This window comes from Stegastes partitus, unplaced genomic scaffold (genome assembly GCF_000690725.1).
Source record: "Stegastes partitus isolate 25-593 unplaced genomic scaffold, Stegastes_partitus-1.0.2 Scaffold2005, whole genome shotgun sequence".
Lineage (NCBI taxonomy): Eukaryota > Metazoa > Chordata > Actinopteri > Pomacentridae > Stegastes > Stegastes partitus.
Genome location: NW_007579736.1, coordinates 7,328 through 19,104, shown reverse-complemented (window position 1 = coordinate 19,104; position 11,777 = coordinate 7,328). Strand labels below are relative to the sequence as shown.

General features: G+C 41.4%; 1 protein-coding gene across 1 annotated transcript; it reads right to left on the bottom strand.

Annotated features, from left to right (window-relative positions):
• Positions 1-70: 70 nt before the first annotated feature.
• On the bottom strand, positions 71-4,289 carry chst14 (carbohydrate (N-acetylgalactosamine 4-0) sulfotransferase 14). The gene is made up of 2 exons (XM_008303429.1): positions 3,881-4,289; positions 71-1,168 (listed from the first exon to the last, which is right to left on the bottom strand). The coding sequence occupies exons 1-2, from the start codon at positions 4,172-4,174 to the stop codon at positions 341-343; spliced, it is 1,122 nt and encodes a 373-aa protein (XP_008301651.1). The 5' UTR covers positions 4,175-4,289; the 3' UTR covers positions 71-340.
• Between the last annotated feature and the right edge of the window lie 7,488 nt (positions 4,290-11,777).

Sequence of the window (11,777 nt, the reverse complement as noted above, 5' to 3'; positions counted from 1 at the left end):
CGAATGCCCGCTGAAGCCATTAAACACTGAACTTTTCTACAGCACTTGAAGACACAAGAGACACACACAGTTTGGTCTTGCAACCGTATCAACATTTTCATCATCGAATACTGCAACAAATCATTTCCTGTAACAGGCCATACAACATACGGATCAGTAACTTTTTCCTGTATTGGATTTGAAGCTTTAGTGGTTTTGAAATGCTATGAAGACGTCGCCAGTTTAAAAAAAACAAACAAAAAGTGTAACAGCTCTCAAAATACCTTTTGTTCCCATGGAATAAAAATAGTACAAATGATTCTCTATAAAAATAATCTCAAAACTATAAAAGATTGCACGCTTAATGCCGGCAGTGTTCAGTGGTTGTGTTGGGGAGGGGATATGTGAATAGAGAAAAGTCTAAAATGTACTTGGGCAGGAGTTCCCTCAGTAGCTTCTGTGGTAAGCTGCACAAATAATAGTGTAACGTTTCTGTGGTGACCGGCTTGTACCACGTTTGCCTCTCTGGGAAGTGAACATAAGGAGGTGCCCCGATGCGCTGGAGCACGAACTCTGCGTCGCTTTCGAGATTCTCGTAGGAGCCAATGAAGTCGTAAGAAACAGCACACGGCTGGCACAAGTTGTACACGGGCATCCAGTGCTCGTTCATGCGCTCCACGTCCTCATCCAGCAAGTAACGGACAAACTCCGCGAAGGTCACGTCGTCTCCTGTTACAGATGTGTCCTTCGCGTGGCCCTTTCTGTACCGCTTTATTATCTCCACCCCGTACCTCTTCTGGTAGGACTCAATCTCTCCGAACTTGTTCCGGTACGCGGACAGCAGCCGCTCCATGGGCTCCCGCACAAACATGAACTTGAAGTAGTGCTTGAGGCGGTAGCGGATCTCCTCGGGCTTCAGGGAGGACAGAAAAAGCAGGTCGTTGCGGTGGTCCATCTTGATGTTGACGTCCACGTTCTCCAGGGCTCCGTTCAGGACCTTCAGAACCCTCTTCCAGTTGGAGCAGGCCACCTTGGGGACGTAGCAGTACAGGAAGCGGTGCTCGTCGTTCACCAGGATGTGCTGCAGCAGCGTCTTCCTCTGCGGGGGGCTCAGAGACCAGATGCTGTGGGGCATGTTCTTCTGGCTGCACATGGTCTTGATGGTCCGGTTACGGATCTCCTGGAGGATCTAAGTGTGGAAACAAACCAGTGACTTAAAGCTGCAGTAAGCAGGAATCATGAACATGAAAACAAATATACAGTCCTCCTCCTACAGCTGATCCTCTGCCCTCTCTGTTGTAAACCCCTTCCACCACAAGCACATCTGTATGGCTTCACCTACAGCAAGCCGTTAGACTGGATGCGTATTGCCAAATTCCGTAAATGTGTTATTTCTAGGCAGAAAGAACATTCAAATTCTTTTTAGGACAAATGACGCCACTTTAACCATTAATTCATGAGGTTTCTTATTACCGTAATTTCTGGACTATAAGCCACTAATTTTTTCACACGCTTTGAACACTGCGGCTTAAACAATGATACGGCTAATTTATGGATTTTTACAAATTTGCCTCGAGATGAAAGTGACATTGAGAGTGACACTGAAAGAGAGACTGAGGAAGTGTGTGACCAAGTAATTCTGAGGCTGTTCAATTCCGACACTGAAGAAGACGACTTTTGCAGTTTTACTGCGCAGGAGGAAGATGAAGATAGCCATCAATTACTTTTCCTGGTAGGCTACTGTAGTTTTTTATTTATTTAACCAGCCATGGTACAGGCACTGTTCGAAAAAGCATTTACGGTACATATTTGTGTAGTTTACCGGTACTTATTTAATTTAAAATTTTAAAAAAATCTTTCTGTGTAAATGTCTCACGTTACAACAAGGACACCTGCGACTTATAAACAAGTGCGGCCTATATATGTACAAAATTAGTTTTCTTTTTAAGGTTAGTGGTTGTGGCTTACATTTAGGTGCGCTCAATAGTCTGGAAATTATGGCATAGCTATTTACAGTTGTGATACCTGTAATTTACATTTCACATGTGTGCAGCCTAAATAATGACTCGTATTAATTCCAGTTCTGATAACTTCAACTTAATTCTGACTTGTCATAATTCTAGATCAAGATATCTCTGATTTTCCTCAATTCAACATATCTACACAGTCCTTTTTCGGATGTCTGAAACTCTGTTAGAACTAGTGTGAATGAAGCTGTAGATATCTTGAACTGGAATTCCCCTTTACAAAATATAATTACAGACATCCTAAATTAGACTGAGCGAAAAGACGTCGCAGATTTCTGTAATGGTGTCAGAAGCTGCTGCAAGTTGGAGGCAGCTTCCCTTTCAAACATGCCGTCAGCACATGACGAGGTGTTTTATCGTCATATCAGAGCAGCCTGGGGCCAAAGTTTTCGAAGAAATCAACCACAAATCTCTAATGAACGAAGCTCATGTTCCCTACAAACTGTTTGCTGATAAGCTGTTCCTAGTTCACAGCATTTTCTAAGAATCTCGTCAACCACAGCAGCTGCCGGTACTTCTGCTAGCGCTGATCAGATACTTTGCTGCACCAGTAAGAGGCCTCATCGTGTACAACGCTTGAGATACTATTATTCTTAATCTGATTAATTAAGGCGGAAATTTTAATCAAATCAGTGTGTCCTATCTGTATGCTTGCTGTATGACAGTATTTCTAATGGCAGCTGTAGTCTGACTCACTGGATGTAGGATGCAGGTATGAGCCTGTTACTGGCTGGTTTCTTTCCTGTTTTCTTTCCTCCAAGAAACAAAAACAACCTCAGAGCAGCAAAAAAAAACAAAACAATTATTATTCACATTTCCTCCCTACAGCCTGCTATTGGCATCAACGCCCTTTCACACTTGAGCTTGTTCTGCGGCTCTTATCCAGGTGGTTTTCTCCTGACCAGACCCTTGCTTGTGTTGTGTCTGCTCTCAGATGTGTGTTGCTTTGGATCAAAGCGTGAAACTGTAGAGACTCAGAACATTTCAAGTTGCTGGGTTGTTTTTTTTCCAGTGAATTATCCATTTGAATTAGTTCTCTTCTCCCTGGATGCACATGTCCCACCAAAACAATTCAACTTGTCACTATTTTGAGGAAACACCAAAGTTCTGCATCCTTTGTTTACCTCTGGACAACTGTGAAGCTTTGTTTTGTTTGTTTTCCTCTCCACCTGAAGCAGAATGATAATGTAGTGCAGCCAGACGATTATGTTCTCCAGAATGGATCGGATAAAGCCAGACAAGGGCAGCTTTAGTGTGCACTTAAAGTAAAAAGAATAACTAGGCAGTGTGGAAGTGTTGTTGTTGCTGCTCGTACAGTCTCACCTGTGAAAAGACCTGAGATTGGCTAAAATCTCTTGTTAGAGGCTAGATTTTCTAAATCCTGAGCTCAGAAGCGGTGCAGAAGTCTAGTTTTCTCTCAGGTCTCTTGAGTTACACAACACTGAAAGGTTAGTGTGGGATTTTTACCCACTGATCTCATAACATAGACACCTATCTCTGCTTTAAAGATGCAGCCCTCCAGTTTTACGCGTTTGCAAGCAGTGGTTTAGCTGGAGACGTGGAGGTAGAGAGATGAAGGCATATAGCAGCCAGAGCAGGTCTAATAGAGGGCCTGTATCATGTTGCATTAAGGTCCTCCAGGTCAGGAAAATCGGATTGAGTTGCTTCGACTTTCTTTCACAGAAACGGAGTGAAACGCAGCTGCCACTCCGGTCACGGAGCAAACCGCTTTAAAGCCTTTAAGCTGCTGTTTGCGGCAGATCTGCAACTGTTGCGACATAAGTTTATACGCAGGCACGACTCTCAACCAAATCTGGCTCGGGAGACCGCACACACTCCAAACTCGCCTCCAGCGGTGCGTTTCTTTACTTTACCTGCAACTCCACGTCCGCGGCATCAGCGCTGCGCTTCCCCGCCTGCCGGATGAAGTCCAGCCGCCTGCCGTTACCCCGGGGTGAAGGCGTCTCCATGCTGTTGAGCATTCCTTTCTCGATCATGAGCAGCAGGCCTCCGGATGCTACGATCACCAGGAACGTTAGCACCGACGGCAGCACGGCGGAGCTGCGGCGCACCGAGCCCGAGTTCACCGCGCTCCGAAAGTTTATCAGCGAGCCGCTCCGAGCCGCCGCGCCCCGCTTCATGCCGTAGTCCTGCCTGCGAGGGAGCATGCTTCGTGTCCCGGGTGTCTCTTTGATACCTATCCGCTTCTCTAAGTTGAACTCTAACCACTACGTAAGAAAAGAACCCCTGCTTCACCTACCACGTACCCATACTGAAGTTCTTAAGTGCGTAAAGTGCGCAAAAATGAGTAAAAACTGCAATTCCTATGAGAACTGTCAAAATAAAACGCTGCCTCCTCGCACCATGCTTTGTTTTAAATAGATGTTTGCACTTTTAAAAAAAAATCACAATTGGTGTCAAATGCCTTAAATGTTTCCTCTCATTTAAAACCGAGCAAAGTAACAAAAAGCGAGCCAGACTTTCAAAATAAAATCCTCGGAACCAGTTTTTATTGCAAAGTAGGTTTTCACATAAGAGGATTTTAATGTGTTGATTCGGTGCATTGCAGTAAACGCTGACAAGCAGAGAATAAAAAAAAGGATAAGAAGATTTAAAAATACAGCAAGTGTTGCAAGTCAGTAGACAGCAAGTGTTACAAGACAAATAAACAGCAGAGCAACAGCAGTTTGAAGTCATAAAAGGCATAGAATGTGCAGGAATGTGCACAATATCCCCCTGATAATGTGCAAATGTACATACTATATGGTTTAAAAAAGAGAGAGAGATGCGCCAAATATAATACTAATCCTATTTAAATATGATAATGTGGGTACATTTACAACCAGATGGCTTTTAGCTGTGATTATGAGCCCTGGTGTTTGAATACAGAACACTCTGAGTCTCAGCACCTCGTTCCTGAAGGGAACCATTTTTCAGATTTTCCTTGTTTTGTTAAAGTACAAATAATGTGTAGTAAAATCACAGAAACAAGTAATAATTTACACATTAATTATTTTTTAAAAAGAGCAGGCCAAAACTGTAAATAATGTCCATATAAAAAAATCTGTATTTTTAGTATAATTATAATTTTAATTCATTAATTCTTTTTGCAACTGACTGTTAAATGACACCATTTTTTACACTGTTTAAATCAGCAAAAAATATTGCTGTTTTACAAATATTTGCTGTCATTTGACTGAAAAAAATATATTAATTACTAAAAAAAAAACTGCTGTATTTACAGATATCATAGAAAAAATATAATTTACATTTTGACTCCTAAAAAACAGTCCAAAACTGTAAACAGTTTCCATAAATCTGTACTTTTACAAACAACATTTTATTCTTCTACAATGTGTGACTGTAACATCCGACTGTGTTAATGTATTCAAATCAGGTGGGAAAAAAATGACATTATTTTCACACTCGTTTTTGTAAGTCATAGTGTTAGTTTTTTTAACAATTTTTTTGGCACTTTTGCTGCCAGATTTTCACCATTTTGTTTGTTTGTTTGTTTGTTTGTTTCTTTTACAGTTTTCTATAGTGTACTCTGGATTTACCTCAGATTTGGCCATTGCTGCGCAGACCCTTGAAGTTTTTACATTCCTTACTAATGTTGAATTATTCAAATCAAAATGACATTTGGAAGCACTGAATTAGGAATTCTCAAAGGCTGCCTTTCAGGATGCCAGTTATGCAGCACATTGGATCTAGGATTTAAACTGTTGGATCAATAGTTTTACAAATTCATGCCGTCCTTGGTGGGTGACAGTCCCACTTTCTATAGTATCTCATGTTGTAATGCTGACTGCAAGGTGGCTTGGTGGTTAGCACTGTTGCCTCACAACAAGAAGGTCACCAGGGATGAGTGGAGTTTGCATGTTCTCCCTGTGCAGCGTGGGTTCTCTCTGGGTTCTCCAGCTTCCTCCCACACAGTCCTAAAACATGTTGAGGTTAATTGGTGATTCTAACTTGTCTGTAAGTGTGAATGTGAGTGTGCTTGGTTGTCTGTCTCTAAGTGTAGCCCTGTGATAGACTGGTGACCTGTCCAGGGTGTCCCTTGACTCCAACACCCCAGTGAGGATTAAGCAGTGTATAAATAATGGATGGATGTTGTAATGCTCCATCACATGATTTAAATCTATTACACGGTTAATACTAAACTGACATTATATTGCAAATCAAATCACAGTTACAATGTCCCAAACTCTTGAGCTCTCCTTCCTTCTCGTTAGAACTTTCCAGAATTTTGACACTTTGCTCTCAGTGACTCTTCTGTGTGATCACTGTCTGATGAGGTCAACACAATGACATCATCTACACACAGCACCTTGGCTCCATCCAGATCTTGACTTGGCTTTGGACTAACATGAGGATTGATCACTTTCTGCCCAAATGACCAACAAAGGGCCGACACAACCTTTAACAAAAGACCAGCCAATTAGTCAGCCGTTAGGAGAAGTCAGGCTCTGCCAAGACGGTGAAGGCTGGAGCCTCCACTCTGAGCTTCACTGTTCAGGAAACCTGTGGGTGACGTCATGTCAAGTTCATTCATTTTTATATATAGTGGATGGTTTAGTATCATGTTTGACAAAATCCCCACATTTGTTTAGGTTTGCTTGAATTTCTGCCTATAAAAGAGAATATTTGTTGCTCACTCCCTGACTATGAAGTAGGTATAACATTAGTTCTATGTATAGACACTTCATACAAGCTGTCATGATGCACATCATGAAGACAACCAGTTCAGCTCCATGTTCTCCCTCCTGTTTCAAACAGCCTCTCATAGCGGTGAATGGAGAACCTTAGTCAGGCGCGCAGGTCTCACACGAGTCCATGGTTGGCTGTTTTGTTTCATTACAGATAATAACTAGTAAAATCACAGAACAAATCCATAATTTGCATGTTAAGTGTTTAAAAAACAAAATGTCTACATCAAAATCAGTATTTTTACTAAGAGTAATTTGTTCTTTTACAAAATGTAACAAATTACAGTTTCATTGTATTTAAATCAGCAAAAATGTCAGCATATGGTCAATGTTTTTTCAACTATAATTTATGTTATTGTTTTGTTAAATGACAGATAATAGCTAGCTATCTAGCTTGTGTTTTTGTTTGTTTGTTTTTACCACGTGCATCATCCAGCGCCACACTGTCCTAAAAACAATGTACAAAAACAAACATATTAACTTACATGTAGACAAAAACAAAATAATAAAAATGGGCTAAACTACACATAAAATCTATATCAACATGTTTTTCTAGTAATAATTCAAAAATAGGTCAGTTCAATTATTATCACTAAGCCTGAAATGAAACAATCTGTCATAATACATCTTTCACATATATAGTCCAGCTCCACCCTGTGAAATTTTAATGTTTTTTTTTTTTTAATGTATTAAAAAGAAATTATTTTACTGTTATTCAACAAGTTTCACCTATTTTATTAAATGTCCAATATCTAATAAATTGTTTGAATTTACACATGGAAAAAAAGAGGCCAAAACTGTAAATAATGTCCCCATGACAAATCTGGTCATTTGTTCTTTTACCACATTTGACTGTAATTTTTTATTTTGTTTTTTTTTTTACAGTATTTAAATCAGCAGCAGAAAATAATATTCTACAGATTTTTTTTTTTTAAAAAAAGGTAAATTAATATAATATAAATAATACATGATGTAAATAATTTTCAAATATTTTGTTTTGAATATTATTTTTTAGCTGATGTTTTAAAGATTTTCTCTATGTTGTTAAATTACAGATCATATCTACTATACTCAGGAAAAACTTGTGAATTTACATGTTTATATATTAAAAGAAAAAAAAAACTCCACAACGTCAACAAAAAATTAAAAAAAAATCTTGCTTGTCTGTGCTAAAAATGGCTCACCTAAATCATAAATAATGATAGTCAACATTTTATCGCGATTCTTTTCCCACATATATCGTCCAGACATCAACCATCAGCTCTTGGACTTCCAGGCTGATCCTCTGTAAACCGGACCGGATGATGTGGAGCAGAGCTGCTTGACGGGCTGCACGAGCGTTTCTCACTAAACGGTCCCTGCAGGATTCACACCTTCAGCTCTGCTCCTCTTCCTCCTCTTCTTCCTCCTCCTCCTCTTCCTCGGGGCGGCTGCAGCGTCTCCATTCAGCTCCTCGTCTCTTTAATTACCTCCGATCGGCGCCGGTTTACGTTCCGGTAACGTGCTGGCATCGTGACCGGAGCTCTTGTTGTCTGCGCCTCTCTCTCTCTCTCTCTCTCTCTCTCTCTCTCTCTCTCTCTCTCTCCCTCAGCCACACCCTCCCATCTCCATCTCCATCATCTCTCACGCGTGCAGCTGTGCGGGACTCGGTGCGTGCGTCTCGGTGTCGGGCACCCGCAGCATCAGCAACACAAAAGGGTCGGAGCAGCCGGAGCTGCTGCACCTCAGCGCCGATCGGAGGGAGGAAGGCGTCGCGTTTTACCGAACAAAAGGTGGTGGGATTTTTTTTTTCTTCTTCTTCTCCTCTTCCATATTGTTTGTGCTCATTGTTTTCCATTTTCCACGACGCTGATGACCTTGTCACTGTAGCCCACCTCCTCATTCCCCACTGACCCGCTCAGATCTCCTGCTCCATCCATCGCAGATGTGTGTGTGTGTGTGTGTGTGTGTGTGGCTGTAAATGGGCTGGGATTTGCAATTTGATCCGGCACGAAATGCGCAAACGCCGATGTCAACAGGCCAAATTGTGATCAATTTTTTTTCCTCAATCCGAAAGAATCAATTTAACGCCATCTGTGACAATGTGTGAGGAAATCAGAGGCCAGATTCTTTGTTCTCTGTGCGCCTTTTAGTCCGCAATTAATAGACTGTAATCCCCGTGCGCCAGTGTGCGCTAATCTGCCATTAACGGTCGCCTATCGATCCGTGCCTTTGGGGCTGTACGTTGATGTAGCCTTTCACTATCGCGGTCTGTCTTTCTCCAAACGATACTCGATACGGGCTTGTGGAAATGTTAGGATGTTTGAGTCAGCTCGAAAACCATGCACAGGCCATATGGTGCGGGCCTGCGAGAGGGAGGAGAGAGAGAGAGAAGGAAAAAAAAAAGTGAAATTATGGATTTATCTCTCCACGCGTCATTTAAAGGCTTTAAATCAATGCTGCATTACTGTCATCGTCAGTGCTGAGACACACAGACAGAAGAGAATAGATGGCAGTGAGCCAGACTGCTGCTGCTGCTGCTGCTGGGGTTGTGGTGCTGCTGGTGTGGAGTAAACCGGTGTGGTTGGCTGATTCTCCACCTGAATGACAGTTCCAGACCGTAGTAGTCATCAGAGCTGCTCATGTGCAATTCAAGGTTTGTGCAAGAAAAGAGGTTTTAAGATGAAGCATGTGATTGAGGATGGTTGGAGTGTTTCTTAAGGCAGCAGCAGCAGCAGCAGCGATCAGCTTCACATCCAGCCTGATGGTTTTGGACGCTGTAAACAACAAACACTTGTTATGTCATCATCACTACCACCCAAATGGTGACTAATTGGGATCTTTGCAGAGACATGTGTGGAGCGCCTTCGCAATGCCAGACGTGCATCCATTTTATTTGAGTCATGTATCACCCTGTAACCTCTGATAAAACTGCAACTGTGGCTTTGATTTGAGTCGCTGTAAGACCGGACCAAGGCCCGTCTGACTCATTTGTTTTCTGTGTGTTTGCGTGGAAACACCCATTTTGCTAAAAAAAAAAAATGGAAGACCCACGTTTAGTTTTAGTGTCAGCCGATCACTAGAGGAGTGTATGTATTACCAACCACTGCTTTAATTGTTTACTGTTCCCTTGATCAATCGATTAGTTGTTCGGTCAATAATGTGACAAATGTCGATCAGAGCTCCCTAAAGCTCAAGACGATGTTGTCCCATTCTGTCCACAACCTAAAGATGTTTAGTTTACTGTCGTAGAGGAGGAAAGGAAGCAGGAAATATTCACATTTAAGAAGCTGGGATCAGAGAATTTAGACTTTTTTCTTAAAAAACGATTAATAGATGATCAAAATAGTTGCAGATTAATGTAATCGCTGACAACTAATCCTTTATTTAATAAGATTATAATGGAATAGATGAGTACAATCAGAGATGTGCAATAGTAGTGGGAGAAAGTGGGATAGCGTGTTGTTTTAAATATGGTGTATGAAGATCTATAGAAACAGTGATGTGTCTGATGTTGCACTGGATGCTGCACATTGCTGAACACCTAAAAGTTCATCGTTGCAGCTCTCATCTGTACAAAACGATAATTTGATGCACTGGCCGAATCAAAGTGTTGTTGCATGGCATCACGTTTCTTGATTTTTATGCCAGTTTTGCTCTAGAAACTGTATTCTCCCATGAAGCTAGTTTGTCTGGTGCGGTCATGGGTAGTGCAACAATACTCCTGTAGTTTAAAAATTGACTTGATAATAACCCTGCTATGCAAAGTCATTATTTGTAAAGTATTTTACCTCGCTTAAATTACACAAATACTTGTATTAGTATCATTGCTTTCCTCATCGAAAGCACGGAATTGTAATTACAGTCGGCCACTCAGTTTCTTCTGTCCTCATTATTCATCCCTGAGTGATGCAATTTATCATCATCTCTTCAGAAAGTTGCTCCCTAGTTGAGGTTACACGTGTTTATGTAACACGCCTCTGCCCCAAATAATACTCTGTGCAGTTTTAGACGTCGTTCGTTTTCTTTTACTGACGTGTCTGAGGCCTTTTGGTCGCCTCAGAGGTTTCAGGGAATATCAAAAATAACCCGGAAATTCAGCAGGCTGTAGGTCAAGGGAGGAGTTCGATTGGAGCTGCAACGATCAGTCGTCGACTATTTTGATAATCGATAAATCGGTTTGAGTGATTTTTTTTACTCCACCTTTTTTTTGTTTCTTTGCTCCTCTGTGACAGTAACCTGAACATCTTTGGACAAAACAAGACATCTGCGGACGTCATTTTGGGAAACATTGATGGAAAAAATCATGAGTTGCAGCAGTGCACTGGAGTAGCCGTCAAATGTTAGCGTTTTTGCTTACAACAGCCTAAACTGATTATTTGCAGATTAGTTTTCTGCTGATCAACGCTTCCTTTAATCAACTAATCCTCTTTAAACCAAAGCAAACTGTAAAGCAAATACAAAACACAGTAACTAAGAGCTACATATGTGTCGCTTTATATATTTCATGTCATTTAATTATAAAATTAGCTCACATTTTGCCCTTTTTATGCACATCTCCCCCCCTCCCCCCTGTGATCCTTATCATTCATTAGCCTACCAACACATACATTAACATATTTCCATCTTAACATGCGATTCTGCTTTCTGTGCAGTGAAGAAAAAAACTCCACATATTCAGACGTTTCCTCTCATTTCCATGAGAATTCTGAATGACTGCTTCCCCACTTGTCAAGAGCAGTGGCTGTTCTGCTACAGTATCACTTAGCATAGCTGAGGGTGTTTGATCCCGGCCTCGTTTCACATTAAGTGGAGTCATTAAGACTCTCTGTGAGTGTGTGTGTGTGTGTGAGAGAACACATGTGGATATCCGTGCATGTCTGTACTGCTTTTACTGGGTGTTTCTGTTTCTGCACACACTCAGTCAGAGAGCAGTCTGTCTTTGAAGTGCTATGCTGCTGTAATATAGGCAGCATCCAGGTTGGTAAAGCCCCATCATTACCATATCCCTGTGAGACTGCAGTGTGCGCCTGCCAAAACTGGAGAGTGGGGGAGCTGCCCCTATTACACAGTAACACTATGC